This window comes from Mytilus galloprovincialis, chromosome 11 (genome assembly GCF_965363235.1).
Source record: "Mytilus galloprovincialis chromosome 11, xbMytGall1.hap1.1, whole genome shotgun sequence".
Lineage (NCBI taxonomy): Eukaryota > Metazoa > Mollusca > Bivalvia > Mytilida > Mytilidae > Mytilus > Mytilus galloprovincialis.
The window spans coordinates 61,891,900-61,918,553 of NC_134848.1; the positions used below are offsets into that span (position 1 = coordinate 61,891,900).

The 26,654-nt window shown below is 32.6% G+C and overlaps 1 protein-coding gene and 1 long non-coding RNA gene across 2 annotated transcripts; one reads left to right on the forward strand and one right to left on the reverse strand.

Moving 5' to 3' along the window:
- Nucleotides 1-3,553: 3,553 nt before the first annotated feature.
- On the forward strand, nucleotides 3,554-7,511 carry LOC143051293 (uncharacterized). The gene is made up of 4 exons (XR_012970689.1): nucleotides 3,554-3,655; nucleotides 4,483-4,742; nucleotides 6,170-6,377; nucleotides 7,177-7,511. It is a non-coding gene; the product is annotated as an uncharacterized LOC143051293 (long non-coding RNA).
- A 1,849-nt stretch (nucleotides 7,512-9,360) lies between these two features.
- Nucleotides 9,361-26,546, reverse strand: LOC143052559 (uncharacterized). Its single transcript, XM_076225616.1, has 9 exons — nucleotides 26,050-26,546; nucleotides 19,749-19,812; nucleotides 18,696-18,756; nucleotides 18,053-18,133; nucleotides 16,243-16,290; nucleotides 14,880-14,954; nucleotides 14,162-14,224; nucleotides 12,667-12,771; nucleotides 9,361-10,048 (listed from the first exon to the last, which is right to left on the reverse strand). Exons 1-9 carry the CDS (start codon nucleotides 26,162-26,164, stop codon nucleotides 9,974-9,976), a joined length of 687 nt encoding a protein of 228 aa, XP_076081731.1. The 5' UTR covers nucleotides 26,165-26,546; the 3' UTR covers nucleotides 9,361-9,973.
- Nucleotides 26,547-26,654: the final 108 nt, after the last annotated feature.

The window sequence follows — 26,654 nt, forward strand, 5'->3', positions numbered from 1 at the left end:
GTCTTTAGGCCATCGGTATCTACACCATCGGATTTAATGTTTTTAAATACAAGTTTTGACTGAACACTTTCCTCGATGACGGTCGATTGTGTATTGACAGTAGCTTGTTGATTTAATTCAAAATTAGACATCTTAATTTCTAATTCCTTTATTTTGTTATCAACCTGGGCGAATTCTAATGACATTTCATCTTTTAATGTTTTCATATTCATCTTTATTTCGTCTGTAAATTTTATTTCCATGTTTGTAATTCTCTGTTCGAGAGACATTCTCAGGGAATCTTGATTTTGTTTAATTGTCATCATTAACTCATAAAGGTCATTATTGGATATCGTGTGATCAGGCTGAGGCTGGGAATAGGTTTTCTCTGGATTGAAAGACATAGTTAGGTTTATTGGCAAAGAATATATGAAAGCTGAATCTCAGTGTCTGAATAACTGGATACCGGTATCTAAATAACTGCACTGCTAAATTCATATTTGTATATAAATGTATCTACTCCTTTACCAGAAAATTAATATTAAAAAGGCAACCAATTGACAATTTGTGCATTACTAGGAACTCGGAACAACTATGTGATATGTTGCGAAGTTCAATCGACGGCAAACATTAACAGCGGCAGCAGTCTATTCTCGCTCATTCTACTCTTTTTTCTTGAATACTGCAGTATAAACTTTCAATATTCATTATTCATTACTAAAAGTTGAATAAAGCATACTGAATAATGATCAATTTGTTTTTGTCGTTATTAAATTGGGGGGGGGGGGGGGTGAATGGACATTATTCAGCGAGATTCAATAATGTGTATGCATCCCTGGACATGTAAACTGATTCAGTTATTGGAAAATGTGGAGAACAAATATTAAAACATAGCCCATACTTGAGACAGACTCTTAATAGTATAACGATAAAATGCTAATGACATAATCGTATATGTTTGAATACACCAATTTTACTATGCAATTGAAAACAAAGGATATGGTGCATCGATGTGGCTTCACTGTCAAATCTGAACTGCGACATTGAGGGTTAGGAGTTAGAGGGTGACATTGAGACTGGACTCCTCATTTAAAGGACCTTTGCCGTTTAGAAATGTGCAAAACCGATTGGTCAGTTTAGGACTGTCTTATTTTTAACAAGAATGTTACGGTGGTCAAACAGGCACGAATCTATCCATTTTTGATAGAAAGTCCAAACACATGCAAGGCATACAAATAGCGGGGATTCCAACCATATGTCCCTTATAAAAGCCACACTACTAGTATCAGTCAAACAAAAAGGGGTAAATCTATCCTTGTTTACCTATTATTATATCTTTAAATTCTTTATATTTTGGCAACCTATTATTGTCGATTTTTTATTTTAGTTTTTTCTCTATTCTTTATTTTTTGTAGAAGTCAGTTTTTTAATTCTTTATTTTCTGTGCTAGTCCATTGATTTAATTTTTATTTTTTTCCCATTTTCCCTGTTTTCTTTTTTCTTTCTGTCCTCTAAAAAATGACTTTATATTTTGGCACCCCATTATTCTCTACCTTTTATTTTTGTTCATGTCAATTTTCTCTATTCTACATTTTTGCTCATTATTTGCCTATCCATAAGTTCATAAATAACAACATTGACCACACTGACAAAACAACATATCTCTATGTTTTCGATTTAAAGACTAACACATGCGTCATAAAAATAAACGATAGGTCATAAATTTCATATCTTTACATACACATACTCTTATGGAACCCACCAAAACTATTTTCATTGTAGTATTGTCTCATTGAGAAGGATCATTCCATAACCGATATGTCTTAGGTCTATACGGGTACATCTTCCATTCGGCAATCCTCGGTAGAATCCGCTACTCCCCTTCTATTCTTAGATGAGGGTACGGAATCGGCCGAGTTGAGACGAATGGGGTATCTTCAATATGTATATGCTATATTCATTGTTTCTCCAACTTGACAAAACCTCCAGTGGCAAATATTTCATGGATATTCCGGACGAGAACAACATACTTATAATTCTCAAAAGCATATATTTTACCATAGAACAAGGGTGAAGGGCGCTGCGGCTCATCTGAAGTGCCACTAAAATGTATGTTATATTGGATATGGACAGACATTTTATCTTACAAAATGTCACTTTCCGATCTCTTTAAAGAGATTCAAATGGATTTTTTTTTCTGTAGAGTGTGTCTCGCTTGTGCTTCCCGAGCCAACATGCCAACAAATGTAACATCCACATTCAGTCTAGACATGACTACGCATTTATACGAATTTCAGCATCCCTCATAGCCAAATGGACTTTTCTTGCGGTCGGGGAACCATGTATTTAAATTGGGAATACGTTGCATTGAAATATGAAAATCGTTCTAAGATGCATCGACCAATCGGCAATCCTCGGGTGAATCCGCTACCTCTATCCGTATGAAGGTACGGAATCGACCTAGTTGTGACGAATGGTGCATCGACATGCCAGAATCTTTGATGTACACCATTCGTACCTAAATCATTGTTCGGACTCAAATCTTTGTTGTGCATTGTAAGGCCGTATTTTGACCTATAATTGTTACCTTTTTGTACATTGCGACTTGTATGAAGAGTTATCTCATTGGCACATATACCACATCTTCATATTTATACAGAATCTTTTCTGTGCATTGATCGGACCAGAATCTATATTTTAATTTGAATTGCACGGAACTGAAATGTGTGTTGTGCACTGTTTGGACCAAATCTAGTTTGTTCAATGTTCGGGCCAGATTCCTGTTTGGACCATAATCTTCTTTGTGAATCACTCGGACTAAACCAGAAATATTTGTTGTTCATTGTTTGTACCGTGATTTTTGCGTATTTTGTCGTAGCAGAACTCTTTGTTGTACATTATTTTGATCAGAAATCTAAGTTGTGCGTTTTGGGATTCGAATCTTATTTTACGCATTTCTTGGACTAGAATATTCAACTTGTGCATTATTCAGACCGGTAATTATTTTGTACATTTCGCGGACCAGAATAATACCATGTGCTTTGTTCAGACAAGAATCTTTGTTATGCATGTGCGTTTACAATTGAATTTTTCATCCTAATTTGATAAGATCAGTAACACAAAAAAATGTGCATATTTTTTATAAAGTTTCTGTTATAATAATTCACATCAGATTAAGTCTCTGGTCGATTAAGAACTTGTTGTATGTCCATACAGTCACGTGTACAACTACATACGGTTGAAGTCTAAACATTTCTTCTTTTATTTCGAATTTGAATGTTCCAAAATCAACCGAATTCTAATATGTGTACATTTATGCGTGAAGATTCAGCTTGCGTATTAATCTTAAATATTTAAAAAAAAAAATGCATATTTTTTGTTTTTACTTTTGTACCGTCTAATTGCTATCCCATGAACGAAATGTTTCATTGAGGATTTAGTCACTTCTTAAATTTCTAAGCAAATGCATGTATGAACGAAAGAACGCGAGTATTACCGACCATTTTATCAAAAATAAAAAACGGGAATCAATATAATCATATTTCCGATTAAATTACGTCACTATAATTTTGGCAACGTTAGCTAAGGGCCAGATATTGTGTAAACATCCGACGGGAGAATCATGTTATGAAATTCAGGATTATTTTTGTGACGATCCTATATATAAATATAACAGGTAAGCTCAATAAATGACAAAATTGGTCCAGTAACAAGAGCTTGTAACTTTAATTATATGTACAATGTCACAAACTATTTTGCAGGATTGCTTCCCTTGATAAATGTAGTAGATACTTAGCCAGCCATAAACGGTTGAGTTAAAGAAGTAATTCTTTGGCTCAGTCGGTATACGCACTGCCTTGTATCACAGAAGTCCGGGGTTCGAGTCCAGTTAGAGACGAAGATAATTCTATAAGAAGAATTATGCTCTCCGTTACACTATCATGTGGGGTTCATTTATCCCGGTATTATTTTTTACAATAATGACGTCTTGAATGCAATAGTTTGCTTTCTATGCCCCATTTAAGGGCATTATGTTTTCTGGTCTGTGCGTCCGTCCGTTCGTTCGTTCGTCCGTCCGTTCGTTCGTTCGTCCGTTCGTTCGTCCGTTCGTTCGTTCGTTCGTTCGTCCGTCCGTTGTACCGTCCGTCCGTTCGTCGTACCGTTCGTCCGTCGTACCGTCCGTCCCACTTCATGTTAAAGTTTTTGGTCGAGGTAGTTTTTGATGAAGTTGAAGTCCAATCAACTTGAAACTTAGTACACATGTTCCCTATGATTTGATCTTTTTAATTTCAATGCCAAATTAGAGATTCCCCAAAGGTCCACTGAACACAGAAAATGATTGTGCGGATGGGGCATCCGTGAACTAGGCGGACACATTCTTGTTTTCAGAAGTTTTTTATACCTCCATTTTCCGTACTTTTAATAAGCAATGAAGATAAATTTGACTTCGACAATAACTAAGTACATTTCAATTGCAGTCATGTCATTTTTATTTTCTTGTAGCGCAGTATTCTTTATATATAAAAGATGAAACCGTTTCAACAGAAAACAAGGGGGTTAACCAAAGTCATACGATCGACCAGTTACACATACAGAATACAACACCAATAATCTCCAGTGAACGCGATTCTGTTTTACAAAGACCCGAAACGTTGCCGAGTACAAACATTTCCAGGAAAAAGCGTCGACGTCGGCGGTACGATTATGAAGACTCACATGACTGGAATTACGATTTGGATGATTTAGATTACGACGAAAATAACGTGAGTACTACTGACTAATACATGTAATAGTGATGCTAGGCTTGTTCCCTCCATGTAAAACTAGTATTCAGCTTGCCTCCGAACTACACATGTATTGAAAACTTGTAAAAAAACAGCCGGGTAATCGACTAGTATGCTGAGTCATGCTTCTTGTCTTACATTGGGCTGTCGATCTATTAGGATAGAGAAGTAATTTATAGAACTAATATAATATTGATATAATAGTGTTTCGTATGGTCATGGTTATTTTGTAGATTTGTTGTACCGTAAGTATCCTAGAAATAAAAAAAAAAAAAAAAAAAAAAATCAAAATCAAAATCATGCCCGCAATCTGGCGTTTACCAGGCGTAACTTGTAATTTTCGGTCCAGTTCCGGCCATTAATGAATGATGATATGTTTTAATACATAACAGTGACAGGCGTTGATAAAAGTGTTTAACTTGGCGTAAATTGAAATATGCCAGTTGTAAATTTAGATTTATGTATATACCACTTATGTCAAATTCAAAAGGGGAATCACTCTCATATATACTAGTAGAGTCTCAGTGTCGCTTCGGTTAAAATATACCGGAGCAGCTTGAGGATTAAACAAGCAATTTGAAGAAGATTAATTGTCGATTTCTTGTACGTTTGAAAGAAGTTGTGCACACAAGATAAACAGTGTTCGGGGAGAAAACTCTTACACAGATTTTTCCACTTTAAATTGATAGGGTCAAATTTAAAAGCGGTTAAACTGTTCTTTAACATATACCAAATAATTACACTCTAGAAAAATCGATCCGGCCCAAAGTCGATCTGTCCCAAGTCGAACCGGCCCACGTCGATCCGGCCCTACGTCGATCACGTTAAAATTAATTGTGTATCAGCTTGAGAATAGGCTTGTGCCGTTGTTAAACACTTCGTTATGACACAGGATGACACTTATAAGGATCACAGTCAATTGAAAATAATGCTGATTAATGTTGATTGCTGTTGATTGTACTAAATTCTTTTATAGTATGTTTTTATTATAATAATACCCAATAATCTTGAAAACTTATAATGAAAACGTTATTAACATAGTTGTTTTATATTCATCCAATGAAAATATTCGTCAAAGGCCAACTTTTTTTAACGGTACAGCTTTCACATTATTATAAAATTCATAAACATACATCTTCCTTTTTATTCCTTATAAATATATTTTTTTATTGGGACCGGATCGACTTTGAATATGGGGCCGGATCGACGTGGGCTGGATCGACGTGGGGCCGGATCGACATGAAAGCCCACACATCTACCGCAATAAAAAAGGTATTAAACTTGTCTTGTAAGATCTCAATACTTCCCTATAACTTTAGAAAATGTAAAAAACATCACAGCTATAAGCACTCAGTTATTATAAGCACCGCAATTATTTAATCATTTACTTGTACATTTAATTTCAGAAAGAAGCAATGATATCTGTCATAACAAAGAACTGGAAAACACTGTTATTTAAAGCATTTGTTTGTTTATGTTTTTTCTGCTTCATTGTTTGTTGTTGTTACGTGTGTTGTAAGAACATGTGCCGGACCATCTGTGCCTTCTGTGGTCTGTTCTTTTCTAACTGTTTCAACATATGTAGACTATGTGGATGTATCAAGGACGATCCTGGTACGTATTTTTCATGTTGTGTGGGCGTATATGGGATGAGTCAGGTACTTATTTTTAGGGACGATCCAGGTACGTAGTTCTTAAGTGATGTGGACGTATCAAAGGTACGATACAGGTCCGTATTTCTTAAGTTATGTGAACGTACCAGGGGACGATCCAGGTACGTATTTCTTAAGTTATATGGACGTATTAGTGAACGACTCAGGTACGTATTTCTTAAGTTATGTGGACGTATCAAAGACGACCAAGGTACAGAGTTTTTAAGTTATGTGGGGCGTATCGGGGGGGGGGGGGGGGGCGATCAAGGTATGATTTTCTTAAATTATGTGGACGTATTAGTGAACGACTCGGGTACGTATTTCTTAAGTTATGTGGACGTATCAAAGACGACCCAGGTACAGAGTTCTTAAGTTATCTAGGGCGTATCGGGGGCGATCAATGTATTGTTTTCTTAAGTTATGCGGATGTATCGTGGACGATCTATGTATTCTATAGCTACCCATTTTAATATAAATATGGTAAACAATATGTATAGATGTAGACGTTCTTAACAATATCTGTAGACGTTCTAAACAATATATGTAGACGTTCTAAACAATATCTGTAGACGTTCTAAACAATATCTGTAGACGGTCTAAACAATATCTGTAGAATTCTAAACAATATATGTAGACGTTCTAAACAATATATGTAGACGTTCCGAACAATACATGTAACCGTAGATGTTCTAAAAAATATATGTAGACTAGGTGGTGCGTTTTAACCTTTTCATTATCTTCAGAAATCATGTTATTTTTAGCTTACAACCAGATGAAGTTTATATGCAAAGCTATGGGAATGGAACTTGACTATAAGACCTACCAGAACATGAAGCAAAGTCTTGAAGAGACAATTATAGAACAGGGCTCTGATCCGAACAACCTAGCAAAGATAGCGGGCTAAATACAACAAGAATAGTAAACCATTAAAGTTGCACGGAATCCAGAGAAAATTTATAGGTTGACGCAGAGAGTTAGATTCGATCCACACGAAAAACATGTATACATTAGCAAATAAAATCAATCAAAATAAAATAAAAATAGGATGAAGCCAACTATAGGAATGACAGCAAGAAACTGCAAAAAAACATGAGCTTAGACTATTATTATGACGAAAGATTATGTTATGAGGTTTCCTGCAATAAAACTATTTCATCACTACCTACTGCAAAATCGAAAAGAATGGTTTTGTATGGTTAAAACAAATAAAATGATTTGTTAAATTATTATTTGTGCATAATTCCACAATAGCATTTGTAAGTTCTCCTCTTAACACGCACCATGTTGTAATCAGGAAACAGATCGGTAGGAACGATGTCAGAACTATGTGTCCGGGCAGGGACCCTACGGGGCGCCGAATGGGACTTGAACTTTGAAGTAAATTTTGTCTACACAAAAATAAACACAAAATTGAATTTTATCATTTTGTGTAGACAAAATTGACTTTTGTGACAAAAATGACTTTTGAAACACAAAATTGACTTTTGTGACAAAAATGACTTTTGAAACACAAAATTGACTTTTGTGTTAAATTTCCACTTCTGTTTAACAAAACTCAATTTTGTCTACACAAAAATAAACACAAAATTGAATTTTGTGACAAAATCTCAGTTTTGTATGCAAATTAGTTCACAGAATCCAAACTTAACTAATTTGCATACAAAATTGACTTTTATCGCCCAATTTTCAAATTAGGTAACAAAAGTAAAGTCTGTGTTACAAAAATGATTTTTTTCATGACAAAAGTAACTTTTGTCTACTGAAAGATAATTTTGTATGACAAAATTTAAATGTAGTATGCTACAAATTTTGTTAAACTGTACTCATTTTTGTTGAACAAAACTCACTTTTGTCCGTACAAAATTGAATTTCGAGTACAAAACCATAAGAGTCCCATTCGGCGCCCCGTAGACCCAGGATGATATGTTTTCATGTGGACTGTGGAGCAGGATTCGCTTACCCTTTCCGGTATTTTGGTAGGAACCGTGTTGCTTTGTCGTGAGTTTTCTATGTTGTGTTCTGTCTACTGTTGATCTTGTTTGTTTTTGTCATGGCATTGTACGTTTGGATTTATGGGTTTGAATATTCCTTTTGTATCTTTTCCCCCTCCTTTACAATTTCCCATCCTGCTTTGTATGAGATAGTTGCCACTGAGCAGACATACCAAATCATCACTATCGTCGTCATCATCACCATCATCATCGTCGTCGTCGTCATCATTTATATCATCATTATTATAATCGTCATAGATATTTATCTGACATATACCCATACAGTTCGTTCATAGAGTGGCAGAATCAGGGGGAATTAACTTAATATATTAAAAGACCTTTGAATTGACAAAAGAAAAAGGGTAACACAAGCGACTTTACGAACGCAAGATCTACAGTGAAAAAGGGGATAAATTCTTTGAAGTACTGTTTCGAACTTTTAGCTTGCATTCATTATTGCAATTGTTTAAAAATGGATAGAAATGCGAGACGAATTATTGCAATTTCAGGAAATGTTGCATGTTATACATTTATTTCCCGTGTCTGATGGAGATATTGATTACACTACCAATATGTATAAACAAAGGTACAAAAATAATAATTGTAGCCGTTGTGAAGATATACCATCAAAATAGTCAACAAACCAGACCGAAACAACTAACAAAACCAAGATGCAGCCTACCAAAATGGCGTCCTGCACCTGTCCCTGACACACTGTAGTAATATTCAAACGCTCACCAAACGCCTTCGGGTCGATCGTGCGAGGGCTGTATTAATAGCCATTCAATGTCGTTAAAAACTTCCATTTGATGAACTTTTATCACTTTTATCAATAACCTGGGACGATAATCCTGATGTGTCATTTTGGTTATAATGGTAAAAATGACACTAACCGATCAATCTCTGTTCGTGAAATATCATATTTCAGGAGTTTCACATTCAAAACAGTGCTAATAAAGTTTAACTCAATTTATTTAATCTCATGGTATATATTCTAATTTATGCATTGATAAATGGCAAAGTTTGATATTTCAATTAATTGTTTGATGCTTCGGATGAATAGTGCATTTAGGCAATATTATATGAGGGTTTACAGAACAGCAAATTCTGAGTAAAACAAGTTTTGAAAAAGGGCGAAACCATAAATATTAGCGTAACGAAATTATAAAGAATAGGGAAAAGTAATATAAAAAAATAGAGAATAATGGGGTGCTGACTTATAAAGAAAAGAGAACAATTGTCAAAATATATAAGGTATGAAGAAAGAGTTGTCGAAAATATTAGAGAATAAAAACTTAAGGACCGCATTCAAATCCTCGTATATGGTTCTTAGTCCACATCATTTTTCGACAATTTCTTTCACGAACTTCATATTGTGTGTACTTTTTAATACCACGATCTACAGCGGTGACCAACAAAGTTACATGAATGATAGACGAGTATTCTTTAGAATTTTTCAAGAAATGTCGTATACTAGGATTTTCATATATATCACATAATTATTTCTAGAAAGTAAAACATTCGGCACAAAATATCACAAAATTGTTCCTAGAAATGTCAATATTCATCACAAAATATCACAAAATTTATGCCATGGCTTTGATTCTTTCATGTTTCCTTTCAATGCTTTAGACGTTCCTCTCTGAAATATACAACAACATTATGACGAAAGTGTACTTCTTATTATTGCTTCAGATGTAATAACATTAATGTACCAGTTTTACTGGACTAGATGCGCTTTCGACTATTTATGTCTCTTCAGTGATGCCCGCGGCCAAAATATATGTAAGCACCAACCTTATAAAAACATTAAAGAGCTTATAAAAGAAAGCAGGTCACATTAGAAATGTTAGGGCTTGTTCAAACCCTACCCAAATTGGCAATGGTCAAGACAATAGGTTCATAATTAGGCATTTTTAAAAAAGAAAATGCAAATAGAAAAGTGACAGATCTTTTTTTAGCCTTCAAGCGTATCTGATTAAAAAAAATCAAATCAGGACAATAAAAGGTTTTGAGTAGGTAGCTATTTTCTGGGTAGGTAGGGTTTGGGCAAACACACATATTTTTTATATGTGGCCCAAAGTATAGCCAAACCCAGAAAAAGGAATCAGAGTTATCCATGGGGGAGATATATTTCTGAATTTAAAGTTTTTTTGAAATCTTATAAGAACAGATTTAAAAGAAGAACAGCCGTATCTCGATAAATAAACTATAATAATTTCGTATATACGCCAGACGCGCGTTTCGTCTACAAAGACTCATCAGTGACGCTCGAATCGGTTAACTATTTCACTCCACAAAGACTTAATTCAATATTCATATTTTAAAAATATAAACCTCTAGATGATGCTTATGTATCTTTTCCACATTCTATTGCTGACTATCGGATCTGCAGATGCAGCAGATAAGGCGAATCATAAATTACTGTGTATGATTGGAAACTGCTTAAATGATAGCAGAAATCAAATATATCTAAATGGCAATTTGAATAGTATGCTTAAAGCTGCCGTAGAAAACGATAGCAAAAATTGAACGTATTTTGATGGCAATCTTAACAATATGCTATATAGTTATCAAAAGTACCAGGATTATAATTTAGTACGCCAAACGCGCGTTTCGTCTACATAAGACTCATCAGTGACGCTCATATCAAAATATTTATAAAGCCAAACAAGTACAAAGTTGAAGAGCATTGAACACCTAAAATTCCAAAGAGTTGTGCCAAATACGGCTAAGGTGATCTATAATTCTTGGGATAAGAAAATCCTTAGTTTTTCGAGAAAAAAAAATAAAGTTATGTAACAGAACATTTATAAAAATGACCATATTATTGATATTGATGTCAACACCGAAGAGCTGACTACTGGGCTAGTTATACCCTCGGGGACGAAACGTCCACCAGCAGTGGCATTAACCCAGTGGTGTAAATAGTTATATGGGGACGGAGTCCCCTATTACAGTAGAAAATTCAATTAAAAAAAAAAAAAATCGGGAAAATTTCCCGAATTTTTCATTGTACTAATGAACTCAAAATCGTTCAATTTTTTTTTGTCGCGTTTTTGAATTTCCGGATCTGCGCAGAAATCTACTTCCGTTTCCGGTCTTGTTTACATGAGACTTTGAATAAAATGTATATTTATCAGTCTAAGAAAGGAACTAATACTAATTCATTTAAAAAAAAAAATGTTTGTTTTTAAACAAACGTTACCTGATGACAGCGTTTCTTTGTTTACATTGAATATGACGTCATAACTTAAATAACGTCACAACTAAAATCCCTAACAACAGAACCAAAATCGGAAACGTTACGGTATTTCCGTTTCTCTTTTTAACATTGTTGATTTAAAAAAAATCTCATAGACTTCGTCCCCATTCACAGGTAATGCCTGCCTCATATTAATTTAAGGTGGTACCTAACACTACAGGGAGATAACTCTGTAAAATAGGCAGAACGTTTTAATGACGTCGTGTTGTAAAGGGCATACGATACAGTTTAGATCATGTATTTAAATTTTGATGAAAATTTGCACGTAGGCTCTTTTTTACCAGAGTAAATCAAATATGTAATAAAAAATATACCTTCATGTGCTTTTTTGAGTAAATTGAGGTTCTCAATGATCAAAATATTTTTTTTGTCAAACTGCTATATAACCAGTGTATTTTTACTGATTAAACACTTGGTTCAATTTTTTTGAAATTTCTATATTTTTGTCAAAGGTTCAAAGTACATACTTTGTCAAAGTTTTAAGAAAATTAAACGAGCCAAATTAATTTTAATTCAGGTGTTGGGTACCACCTTTTAAAATACGCCAGACACGCGTTTTAAAGCGACAGCAAAAATTGAACGTATTTTGATGGCAATCTGAACAGTATGCTATAATCTGCTGTAGAACACGATAGCAAAAATTGAACGTACATGTATTTTGATGGCAATCTTAACAGTATGCTATAATCTGCTGTAGAACACGATATAAAAAATTAAACTAAAGAACACGATAGCAAAAATCGATCTTTTTTGATGACAATTAAAGCAGGAGGCTTAAATCTGCTATAGTACACGATTTTTATTGTCAATATCATGAAAACAGATCACATTGCACGGTAGCAAACTCATGTGTTTTAATGACAACCAGCAACACACATGAATATTGTATTGTCCAGAGTCATAGCCGGCTGTATCGTCCTACATAAGAAATTATAACTTATAATCTTTAACAAAATTGCAAAAAAGGTAAAGTGTTTTTTGCTTTGAATACTTACCAGTTCTATAAGTTTTTCCACCACTGATTTAAATGTCAGATCTATGTTTATATCAGCCTTAGCACTGACTTCCTTGTACATACTTATGTTGTTGGCAGCTGCTGTCTATAAAGTAAAGCACAGTTGGTATATAAAATTGAGAATGGAAATGGGGAATGGTATATACCATGTAAAAAAATATATATAAAGACGTAGTATCCAATCTATTAGGCATAGCAACGGTGTACTGGATATTGTTAAATTATTTTTCTGTTCTTTATTGGTATATACCATGTAAAAATATATATATAAAGACGTAGTATCCAATCTATTAGGCATAGCAACGGTGTACTGGATATTGTTAAATTATTTTTCTGTTCTTTATTGGATCCATCATTTCAGTTTCTATCATATCACTGTTTGTGCTCATTGAGAATTAGATTTCATTGCGGGTTTATCTGTGCTTTTGTTTTATTCCACTTTTTGTTTGAATATTTTGTTTTTTGTTTTGATTTTTATCTATAAAAAAAAATATGACTTGCACATCTTCAATATTTGTCCAGAATCACCAAAAACTACTTTCTTAACCTACATGTATGTAAAGAATGTTGTAAATTTTACTTTGATATAAACTTGCGCAGAAAAGGTTGAAACCTAACCCCTAAACAAAAAGGGATTATTATAAACGCATTTTGTCTGCTGGTGGACTTTCAGTCCCCGAGGGTTTCATTAGCTCAGTAGTCAGTACTTCGGTACTGACATGTTTTATAACAAACATTTCTATAAATTGTCCATTTATAAATTTTGAAATCATACAATAACTAAGGTTTCAACTCCCTCAGGCAAAGTTGACCTTAGATGAATTTGGCTATTTGTTTTAGGTATTTTTGTAATATAGCTCTTCAACTGTTTCGGTACTTATACATCCCTCGTATTTCAAATGTTTGGCTTTGAGCGTTCCTGATGAAGGTAAATCCAGAAAAGCGCTTCGGAAGCATGAAATTATTAAACGTCTTGCTTTCAATTTTGTAAGAGTTATTGATATGTAAATGAGCCGTTGACTCATGAACTTTACACAGAAGATGTTTGGACTTTTATCGGTGAGTGAGTAAATCTGACTCAATTTACAAATCAATGACCTCCAAAATCATCATATTATAAAATTACTTATTTCGCTAGTAATAACGCGATCATTCTATCGTTCTTTACCAATGTCGATATAAACACATGTTTATACTGTAACATACCTTTCTAAGTTGATTTTTTATATAGCGTTTAATTTCTTGAACACATGTTTAGACTATAACATACCGTTCTAAGTTGATTTTTTACGGTATGTTAAATTTTAAAAACACATGTTTAGACTTTAACATACCCTTTAAAGTTGATGTTGTGTTACAGAACGTTAAATTTCTTAAACACATGTTTAGACTATAACACACCTTTCTAATTTGATTGTTTTTTAGAACGTTTAATTTCTTAAACACATGTTTAAACTATAACCATGATTACATACCTTTCTAAGTTGATTTTCTTTTACAGAACGTTTAATTTCTTTGGGTTCGTCGTTGTCAGACGTCTGCAAAGAAGCAATATAATAACAAATGCTATAAAATCTTTATATTTCAAAATTTTAGTAAAATATCCAGTATCAGGTATAAGTACCTACAATTCTGTAATGAGGTTCTGGATGGATGCTCCTTCACTTCTGTATTAATTAATGTTTAAGGACATTTTTCTATTCTATTGATATAGTTTGCTTATTATTCTCTATTATTTTTTTTCCAGCACCTCATTATTCTCTGTTCTTTATTTTTCAAGAATATAATCCCATTTGTTAAAACTAAAAAGTTTTAAAGTAGAGGGTTTACCCGATACAATCATTAGGATTGTGCAAAGGCATGTCATATGATCTTAAATATACGCAAAGGCAAATCTAAAAGGCAAAGGCAAATGATATTTACTTATATTAAGGCAAATAGTTGCCAACATGTAAATGCGTTACTAGATATTTAGTCATTCATATATAGATTGGACCATTGGTTTTCCTGTTTGAATGGATTTACATTACTAATTTTGGAGGCCCTTTATAGCTTTCTGTTCGGTGTGCGCTAAAGCTTCGTGTAGCAGGCCGTACCTTGAATTATAATAGTTTACTTTTATAAATTGTTATTTGGATGGAGAGTTGTCTCCTTGGCACTCATACCACATCTTCCTTTATCTATATAACTTACCTCACTGCTCCATCTAACATCAGTTGCTGAAAGGTCTGTTTTATTTCCTATTATCATCAGGAGAGGGTCATCATCCTGTTTAATAAAAACACACACCTATGCATCTTAATTGATATTTTATAGTATGTTTTTCTATGCTGTGATGTTATGCTATTATTTCAGGTTAGGGTAAAGGTTGGTGCTTGTTTAAACGTTCAAACACGCTGTATTTGATTTTCCCTGTCTTAATTCACGAACATGTTGTTCATTGATTGTCGTTTGTTGAAGTGGTTCATAAGTATTTCTAGTCCGTACTTAGACCTAAAATGGTTTACTCCGCAGGCCACACCTGATTGTTTGGTAGTAATGTTTACTGTATATTATTTTGTTATTGTTATTAGTCTTTGCATTTGTTTTTATTTTGACCATGCTGTCTAATCACCACCCCAGTAGTCAGCACGTCATTGTTGACATGAATTATCATTTTCATAATTATACATTATCTGTTTACAAAACATTGAATGTTTTCGAAATACTACTTATGATCTAGATAAAGGCAGTAGTAGTATACAGATGTTCAATAGTGACAGTCGTAATTCGATTCAACTGAAACAAATCCGGGTCATAAATCGAAACCGAGAGAAACACAGTACATCAACTACAAAAGGAAAACAACGGAACAACAGAAACACTGAACTGCTACAAAAACAAAAGCCAACATACAAAAAACGAACTACTTGACAAAAACTTCCAGATACCTGACTTGGTACAGGACATTTAAGAAAGAAAATGGTGAGTTGAACCTGGTTTAATGGTTAGCCAGTGACAAGCCAAACATCCCGCTTATATGACAATGTTGAAAATACAGCTAAAATGACAACATCATCTGAAAGGAATACACTCAGTACAAATAAATGCAAGCCTATTCAGTACAAAGAAACACACAAATAAACAACTTAATAGTACATTTCAACTTGTCAATCTCTGAATTACGCCAGGAACAGATTAACATAAATCTGTCAGGTAAACCTTTTTGGTCATCAATGCTCTTCAGCTTCGTACTTTATTTGCCTGTTTAACTTTAATTATAGCGTCACTGATGAGACATTTGTAGACGAATCATGTTAGTATGGTCAAAGGTAATATATTTTTTTATTGCTTCAGGATAATTCGCCTTTTCAGAATCAGAAGAATCATGGTTAGTTTCATTGGTCGTACCCAAAAATGAAAATAACGTCACGTCATTGGTTGAATTTTCATTGTTGATGCCATTTTTAACCAATCACGACGTTTTGGTGTAAACTTTTGAAAATATTACCCAGGATACATTAAATTCTGAAAGGCAAATTCTACTGTTGCGAGAACGAAATGAATTAAGTCTTACCTCTGGTGAGGAACCAATCGCCGAATTTTCATTGACATCCTGAAGCTTCTGTAGAAAAAAAATACCAGATTTTATAACTCAAAACAACAAAAGTTTATAAAATATGAAAGATATAATTTTAAACCAAAAACTGAATTGGAAAATGTTCTATTTATATGGATAAAATTTAAAATAATTATTTTAAAACAGTTTGTATTTCACTTGTTTCATTTTTATTTTAAGTTTTTATATTTTTTTTAACTTGCCTTGGAGTTCAGTATTTATTGTTATAGATATGTTTTGCTATCATCTGAAACAACTCGTGTTTCATCATAAATAGATCATTATTACTGATTATATTATTCTCTGTTTACAATGTGCAATCGAATGTGGATGGATATTGTTATTAAGGCGTAAGTGGAAGTATCTATTTCTTAAATTTGAGTTTTTTGAAATACTAAGGCTTTTCTACCTCAGGCATAGATCATCTCAGCTGTATTTGGCAAAACTTTTAGTAATTGTGGGTCTCAATGCCCGTCAACTTCGTACTTTTTTTGGCCTTTTTAACTTTTTTGGATTTGAGCGTCACTAATGAGTCTTTTGTAGACGAGACGCGTGTCTGGCGTATATACTAAATTTAGTCCGGGTATCTATGATGAGTTTATTTAAACTATTAAAACGCCAATCTAGTGTAACATGTGTAATGTATTGAATGGATATGGAGGAAAGACTTTAAGACACTGTTTTAAGGATGTTCTCTACTCCGTTTAAAAATAACAAGCTTTTAAAATGGCTGTTATGAATTGATAGTATATAAATAAAGAAACTAAAAAAGCAACAAAAAAATGGAGGGTCCATGTGCTTGTTTTCGAGATGTAAGCCTTTGAAAAATTGGCGGGAAATAATTCTCTCGAGATTTTTCATATATTTAACATTGGCACCTTTTTTGTTTCAAAAACTATGAAAAAATAATAAGGATTTTATAACACTTTGAAATATGTCTTTTTACACTTTATGTAATAAAATTATAAAAAGAAAAGTAAGGGTTAGTGGGCAAAATTTGTTAATAGCAATACATGGATAAAACCAGAGGATTCTGAAAATCTGGCAAAAATTAAAAAAAATAGAGGAGTAAACATCCTTAATCTAATAAATGTGCAGTTAAGCAAGTTTAAAACCCCAGACCGTCATATTTTTCTTTTTTGACAACAACGCAAACAAAAACTCATTCTCATTATACTACATTTCATCGTCATTAAAACTTTCAAGATTCTTTGTTTAGATTCTAGCGCCATTGATTAATCGTGTGTATACGTAACAAATGACTTGCGTACCAAATCATAAATTAAGCCTGGTATTTGTGATTAGTATGTTCTGTAAAGGTTCAATTTCGGACCTGAGCAGGTTAAAAATTGTAACAATGCTGCAAAGGTGGCAATGTGGTCTCTAAAGTTTTGGAGGGAGTTACAGAACTATATATAGAACTATGTGGATAAAAGCAAAAAGGGGAATTTTTTTTTAAATTCAGAAAAAAAGGCAAACAAACTAAAAAAAACGAGAATAATGGTCATAGTAAATAAAGAACAGGGGGATAAATTATGAAAAGTCAAAGAAGCAAGAACCCCTCCCCCTAAAAAATTCCTATAATTCAACAATATATTGCATGTAGGAAATGTGACGTTGACACCTTTCGAGTACTACATTGTAAAATGAAATTGAAAAATTTATCCATATTTACTATATTCCAAAGGTGACAAACTAAAAATGTTGTCAACATTGTGAAACCGTTAACATGTCTACTGCAGTAAAAATGTACATATATGATATATACCCTCTTCTTTGTCATTTGGATCCACTCTGGAATCTTTCTGAAAGACTTTTCCTTTGAAATATCATAGACAATTATGACAGCCTGTAATATTGAAAAATAAAACATTAATCATGTTCACTATTCGACATTTTCTCAACTTTCTTCTCCGATTTACAAAATAAATACAATGAATGTTAACATTAAATTATAACAGTCTCAAATCTGTTTAACTCGATAAATAAGAAGCTGATAAATATAAGACAGGTCAGGACAAATATTATCTCTTGTAAACGTACAAATCAAAATCAACAACACATCTTTGAGCGAATTGTAACAATATAATGAACTACGCCTTATATACACACACCACCCGTCATGCATAACCACAGTAAAAATGCAACAAAAGGACCCTATATCGAAACATTAACATAGCAGACGACTATATTGTGGTATCATTAGTTACAAAAAAAACTGTCAGTCAATATAAGAAGACGTGATACACCAAAAAGTAATTTATTCACAATTAGATACACAAGAATTTAACATATTTTGTAATTTTTTAAAAATATTTCTATCAATACAGTCATTTATCTCAAAGTTTCAGATTTTAATCAGAATGTATCTAATTACATGGACTATGAGTTTAAACAAATGATAAACTTACATCTGCAGCATCTATAAACTTATGAATAATACCCCTTTGTATGTGATGTCCGCCCGTGTCACTACAAAAGAAAAATTATAATAATTTAAAAAGATTAATGAAAGTATGACAATTTTCTAAAAATTATAAAATACATAAAGAAGCTAAGGTTACAACTTCCTCAGGTAAAATTTACCTTAATCAGATTTGACTATTTTTGTAGTAACTTTTTGTTGTACAGCTCGCAAGCTGTTTGGGGTCTTATACATCTTTGGGTTTCAAATATTTTGATTTGAGCGTGTAGTTTACTCCGGAAAAGCGCTCCGGATGCATCAAATGTATAACGTGATGTTTTCATTTTTTTTTAAATAGCCATAAATACGACAGGCATATCAAAGAGAGAGCAGTCTAAGGAGTTTATCCGATAGTACAGTTATTACAAGTCTGTCAGCTCTGTCGTTGTGATTTTTCACTGACACCGAAATGTTTTAATCGACACTGTTATATTTTATGTTATTTGAAACCCATGTATTGTCTGATAAACAACTACAAGAAGTATGATAAATCATCAGATTGTTCTGCAGAGCTGGATCAAACCAGTTTTAAAAGAGGGCTAACAACCCAGGATAAACAATGGGGGTAACAGCCATATTTCCCTATTCAAAAGAATTGATCGTAAACAAAAGTGCATTGAAACCCCCATAAACACAACATGGATCCGGCACTGTTCTTTTTCTATTTGGTTATAGTAGTTTATCAACTAATGAATATAATACCGGTCTTCGACAGAAAGACATGTCACGGTACCCGGTCAATTTATGTCCAAGCTGTACGTATAAGCTTCTAAATATACCGTCTTTTTACAAAGGAGTAGCAAACATCAATCTATAAGTCTGGCTAAGTTCAATCGACGCCCAACCCCACGACCTTGTATTCGAGGCAAACAGTTACCATAAAGCTACGGAGACAAGTCTCTGAAATTGACTGATTACTCAAGAGAATGGTTCCCTGTACCACTTGTATTGTTTTTTTCTTCATTTTATAGATATAATCAAAGTTAAAGAATGTACTTACAAAATTAATAAACTAACTGTGTCGTTTCCAACTTTGAAGTTAGGTATTCTAACTTTATCAGCCCCTGTAAGAAAAGGAGAACATCAATATATATATATAAGTAAAAATATATTTTAGTCTTTTTTGCATATTTAGTTTCGCATGTATTAAATTAGTTTTACAAGCTTGGTTTTCAAAGTTTGTTGCTCAAGGTATGTAGATATGAGACATTAGTGCAGAAGACACGACACAGTTATTTAATATTATGTTAATTTTGATGTCATTAATTCGGCGATTGTTTATTCTACATTCATAAATTTAATTTTGGATGTAACGCGTCTTCTGATTGGCTGATGTTGTTTTGTTTATCAGCTTATAGACATAATTTAGTCATGTGACCGTGACGTCATCAACGTTTTTTCACGGGTTTCACTGTTTTTAAATGGACTTTATATTTAATTATAAGAAATAACTGTAATATTTTTTCTGTCTATTCGAAATAACATAAAAAATGTGTTGAACACTAAATAACCCGCGTAGCCAGTTATTTTAAAGTATTCACCACAATTTTTATGTTATTTCGAATAGACAGAAAAAAGATTACAGCTATTTCTTACAATTTAATTCTAAATTCCATTTTAAACCATAGACAGAAAAAATATTACAGTCATTCCTTAAATAATTTCAGATGCGTTATATGTATCAGGAAACGTAAGAAATTACGAGACGAAATTGTCCTAAATAATGATTTTTTATTTTGTTTTTCTTACATGTTTTTCAAACAACTAGACACTATTCATTTTTATTTATCTTAATATCAAGAATGATATTAAAGCTTGGATACTGCGTATAATATATAAAATGGAATTGTGAAATATATATTTATGACTTTGTTTAATTTTATTTTGGGTCAATAAATAAGACTCAATATTACATGTATAATGTAGATAAATGTTATGATTATGTACTTATTGAACCATATAATCTAGTACAATTGTACCAGATATTATTAAAGGATGATACCCCTTAGTTTCCTTTTGTAACAAAATGACAAGCAATATTCCAATATCATTTAATAATTTCATTGTTCTTTTTATTCTTTTTACTTTTTTTTATTTTTTTCGTTTCATCGATGATTGGTTTATATATGCGCGAATAGTAGGGTTACGTGTTTTTGTTAATTTGAATTGAGTAGTGCATTTAAAAGTTTCATCGAAATTTTTCAAATTTACAATGTTGATTTTTTTTGTAAATGAATATCACATACTTAAAATTTATAGTCATATATTTTTTTATATCATTAACTTGGTCGTTATTATTTCTATCTGTATTTGTTCTAACCCCCTCCCCCCTTTCATCAAAATCTAAATAATATGCAAAGTTGAAATCTATTGTGATGATGAACGAAAAATGCTAATGTAATTAGTGGAGTCAAAGTTTTAATCCTATTGACCTGACGGATATTTTGAATCTGAGGAAGATGGTAAACTGATTTTTGCTATTATTTTTAACGTATATTACTTATCAATCTAACCGAAAATGTCTTTTGCGTACTGTAAAGGAAGAATAATATCTACCTGTACTATTTATGATACTAGTATAAGAAATGAATTATTTATTTTTTTAAATAGAATTTTTTTCCGATCCCTTGTAATTCTCTCACTAAATTTATCTGTGTAAAGAGGTTGTGTGATTAAAAAAAAACTATATTGATGAATTCGCATATAAACATTATACGTTAAATATTATTATTATATTAAAAGTTTGATATATTTTTTTTTTAGTAGTCCTTCTGTCATCGATTAAACATACTTTAATTATATCTATCCTACAATGAGGACAGTCTGTCACTATCCAAGTACTATCTTTATGCTAATGCAGGTTATCTATTATCATAAGAGTGTACTAGGAGAGTGTTCAGATCATATCTTCTAGAATATTGCTGTTTGTATTTGAAAACCGATGACAAATATTTAATACCCCCTATTCTTTAACAATAAAATAGCAAAACTTCTTTATACTTTGGTACTGCCATAAAAATACGGATTTTTTTGTTTGTTTATTAAATTATTCAAATTTCTGTAATTTATCTCATTCATGCACAGCTCTGATTACTTCCCCGGCTTTGACTATACGTTTTGATCCATTTTTTGCGTATAGCTCTTCATATTTTGAATACTTTGGTACTGGCATGAACATACTGATTTCATGCTATTAAAAGTGGCGAAATTACTTTAAATTAAGGAATGTATCTGCCTCATGCAAAGTTCTGATTGCTTGCTCGGCTTTTGCTAAACGTTGTGGTCTTTTTTTGTGTATAGTTCTTCATATTTTTAAAATTTTGTCTAATTGGTGGTTAGAGTCATTCACAAAACTTCCCAACACATAGTTTTTGGCTAGCAATGGAACCAAGTTCAAACTAACATGTTTTTTTTCTTAAAATGTCATTTACTAAGTCAGAAATATTGCATTCGTTATTGAATAGTTCGTCTCGTTGTATGTTAACGTTTTTTGTTTGTTCAGTGTTTCTCTTGTCCGTTCTTTTATTTTTATAGTTGATGTGTTCCCCTTGGTTTTACTTTTTAAGCCTGATCATTTTTCTATTAACCGATTTATGTCTATTGAACAGCGATATACTGTTGTTGTCTTTGTTTATTTTATGTATGAGTGTTAATCTTCTATCGTTCCAGCTTTTGATTTTTGAATCTAATTAATATACTCTTTAATGAAATGTTTGGCGCAGTCACACTTGTCAAGTTTTCTTTAGACACTGCTGCATCAGCCTCATAACCAATTTTAGACAGCACGTTGATAAACATTTGGTAACTGATTTAATTATTGATAGTTTGAAGAACATAAATGACTTCCAAAACATTTGAGAAAAATTGTGTACCATACCTAAGGTCTAATCTTTAACGTAATACCTACACATCCAGTTGTGTTTCAATGTTTAGATATAACAAATCGATAAAGAAAACAAAATTAAAGTAGCAAATAAGACTGATGAAATCGCATAAAGTCCAAAATCATGAACTCGATATCCAATGTTTCGAGCTATGAGAAGTAAACAACCAATGGGGACTAACTGTGCACCACTTATTGCGGACCTGTTTTTGTATTGTTATGAGTTACAATTTATGACTAAAATTAGCAAAGACCCATCAAAACAACATTTGATACAAAAATTTAACAATACTTTTAGATATTTGGATGATATATTGGCTCTAAATAATGACGACTTCAGTATGTATACTAAAGAAATTTATCCTGTAGAACTTACTTTAAATAAAGCTAATGATAACAATGACCACTGCCCTTTCCTCGATCTTGATATCTATATCATAAACGGGAAGCTTAATACAAAAATTTATGATAAAAGAGATGATTTTTCATTTCCTATTGTTAATTATCCATTTTTAGATGGTGACGTTCCCTTGTCACCATCTTATGGTGTTTATATATCTCAACTTGTACGATTCGCTCGTGTATGTAACAATGTATTAGATTTTAGCGAGAGAAATTTATGTATTACTGAAAAATTATTACACCAGGGTTTTCGATATCACAAACTGGTCAAAACATTTACTAAATTTTATCACCGGTATAAGGAAATAATTCGTAAATATAACTCAACATGCAGACATCTTATACGTTCAGGTATTTCACATCCAAAATTTTATGGAAATATTCTTTATAAAGCACAAAAATGTCAGTATTCTCCTCAGAAACTAACAAAACCTTTAAATAGACTTATTAAAAGGGGATATAGTTACGATACTGTTGTCAGGTCATTAAAGATTGCATATTTTGGCTTTAACATTGATTCACTGATAGGGTCTTTGCATCGGAACTAAACACATTTATTTCTTAAAAAAAACAGTTGTTGGCATGACACGGGTTATGTTCTTCTCATATATTTTATGATAGTATGATACTAAACCCCTAACGGGAGGGATTGTACCTGATATTCATATGATGAAGACATAATCTTTCAATCAGTTTAATTGAGGTCTGGAGCTGGCATGTCAGTTAACTGCTAGTAGTCTGTTGTTATTTATGTATTATTGTCATTTTATTTATTTTCTTTTGTTACATCTTTTGACATCAGACTCGGACTTCTCTTGAACTGAATTTTAATGTCCGTATTGTTATTCTTTTACTTTTCTACATTGGCTAGAGGTATAGGGGGAGGGTTGAGATCTCATAAACATGTTTAACCCCGCCGCAATTTTGCGCCTGTCCCAAGTCAGGAGCCTCTGGCCTTTGTTAGTCTTGTATGATTTTAATTTTTAGTTTCTTGTGTATAATTCGGAGTTTAGTATGACGTCCATTATCACTGTACTATTATGCATATTTTAGGGGCCAGCTGAAGGACACCTACGGGTGCGGGAATTCTCGCTACATTGAAGACCCATTGGTTGCCTTCGGCTGTTGTTTGCTCTATGGTCGGGTGGTTGTCGCTTTGACATATTCACCATTTCCTTTCTCAATTTTAACTATGTTTTATGTCTGATCATTACCTGACGATTTTGCCAAATTTACCATGTGGGTTTATTAAACTTTTGACACAAGAGATATGGTATTTGATCATGTATATATCAAGAGGTATTGGTGTTGATATTCTGGTTAGTTTGATCTACACACACAGACGTTTCCCCAAAGTGAATGAGAAGAAAATACATTTATGTCCCATGTATATTGTGTAAAGTTGACAATTTGATAGTTTATAATATATAGAGGTTTCCTCTATCGTTATGAAGTAGAACAAATTTTTATAACTTACTCTTTTAGCAGAGGCAGTTAATTTGATAAGTTGTTCACAATATATGCTTTACCAACTCTAAATGAGTATAATATCAATTAATCATTTACTGGCTTAATAAATATTTTGATATGAGCGTCACTGATGAGTCTTATGTAGACGAAACGCGCGTCTGGCGTACTAAATTATAATCCTGGTACCTTTGATAACTATTTACCCTGTATATAGATTAAGTACCATATTTGCATCCTTTATTGGATGGAGTAGAATAAACATATATAACTTATCAATATAGAGAGGCGTTGAGGTTAATAATTTTCATATTTTGAACTGCTTGCAATAAATGTATGCCTAGTAGGACATGGTATCCAATACAGGTTTGCCCCATTGTAATACAGTATAAAATACCTTTATAATTTATCTGTACAAAGAGGCGTTGTTGTTGATAAGTTCAAACGTTTGAACTGCTTGAAAAAAATTGATTTACTGGTGGGATAGAGTTTGCAACAGAGGTTTACTCCAGTATGATACAGTAGGAACTAATTTTATAACTTTATCTGTATACAGAGGCGGCAAGAAAGATAAGTTTTCGATCTATCTACAAAAGATGTTTCTCTAGCGTGATAGATTAGAAAAAAGAGGTAGTGAGATAGGTAGTCCCATAAGTTCTATATCTGGATCTTTTCCAATAGATGTTTCTCAACACATTGAGTAGAACATAAATGTATATCTAATTTTTGGTTAGAGGCAGGGAAATTGTTAGTCCCATACTTTAATATACTAGTACCAGTATTCACAATTATAGTGATTAACTCCAATGTGACACAGTAGTAAAGACAGTTACAGCTTACCCTGTGTATATGAGAAGTCTCAAATTTTAGTATGTTTACAATTGTCTTTGGTATTTCGAAGCGTCAATTAGTGTTTAATTATTTGGGGTTTCTGTAGAATATTTTGGAAACTTGAGGTAAAAGGGTTACTAAAGCTGTACACAGATCAAAAACAGAGGTGACAATGTGATTGGTTATCTTCCTACGATGGTTGTTTTCCTTTTTTTGTAATGAAATGTTATGTGAAATTTTGAGTATAGTACTGGACAGGATAAAATTTTACCCATGCCAAGTATTTCATCATTGGAAACGAAGATAAACCTGCACATTTTTTTAAAGTGCTAATTTAAAATAAACTAATAGGGGAAAATAAATAGTGGTATTACACCTTTTAAGGTAAATGCGTTCCCTTCTATGTTTGAGTATAAAGGCATTTATAACTCCTCCTGTGTATTGAGGTAGTGAGGTTGATATGTGTCATATCTTATTTCTGTTTACAATGGATGTGTTGCCATGTGGAGGAGAAAAAATAACATACATTTCTATTTTATCCGGGGTGTAGAGGTAATTAGGTTGATATTTCCCATATCTGAGTCTGTTAACTATAGGTGTTTTTTCCTGTGATTGTGAAGTATTATAAAACATTTATAACATATCCTGAGTGAAGAGGTACTAGGGTTTATATGTTCCATATTCTAATATGTATACAATATATACAATTTTAACTCACCCTGTGTATAGATATAGTGAGGTTGATAAGTTCCATATCGTAATCTGTTCACTATAGAGGTTTTTCCGACTGTGTCATTTCCAATTAATGTTATTACAAATTCCGGTAATGCCATTATTGTTTTATGAATTAGTTGACAGTTGCAATACTAATTTACAAAACATATTAGTTTTCATGTAAATAAACTGTATTCAATTCATCAAGAATTTATTTGTGATTATTTATTTTTTCTGTATTCCACAAATATTTGACTTGATGTTCTGAACTGCTCGTCTTAACAAATTATCCTCTATCTATTCCAATCAGAAACTATATGCAACACTGCCGAAACACCCCAAAGCACTGTATAATGTAGGTGTGTTATTTTAAATCCACATGTAATTTTGAACTGGCAAAGTATCTTTTGAAACAATATGATTACTTTCTATTTTCAATTCAATAATAAACAATTAATAGACGTGTAGAAATTTTCATTGATTACATATTTAACCTTCAGCTGATTATTTGCACGTCACAATCATATGACACCGGGTAATATACATACATGTACATGTATGTACTCTGCATGCAATCTCTATATAATGTAGATTAAATGTGTACTCACA

What these genes read in the sequence shown, in the direction of transcription:
- LOC143052559 (XM_076225616.1), bottom strand. Translation starts at nt 26,164, where the DNA reads ATGGCATTACCGGAATTTGTAATAACATTAATTGGAAATGACACAGTC. An exon ending in AGTTTATAGATGCTGCAGAT is followed by an intron (nt 18,134 to 18,695) that starts GTAAGTTTATCA and finishes TCAATATTACAG; the next exon opens with GCTGTCATAATTGTCTATGA. An exon ending in CGATTGGTTCCTCACCAGAG is followed by an intron (nt 14,955 to 16,242) that starts GTAAGACTTAAT and finishes TTTATTAAACAG; the next exon opens with GATGATGACCCTCTCCTGAT.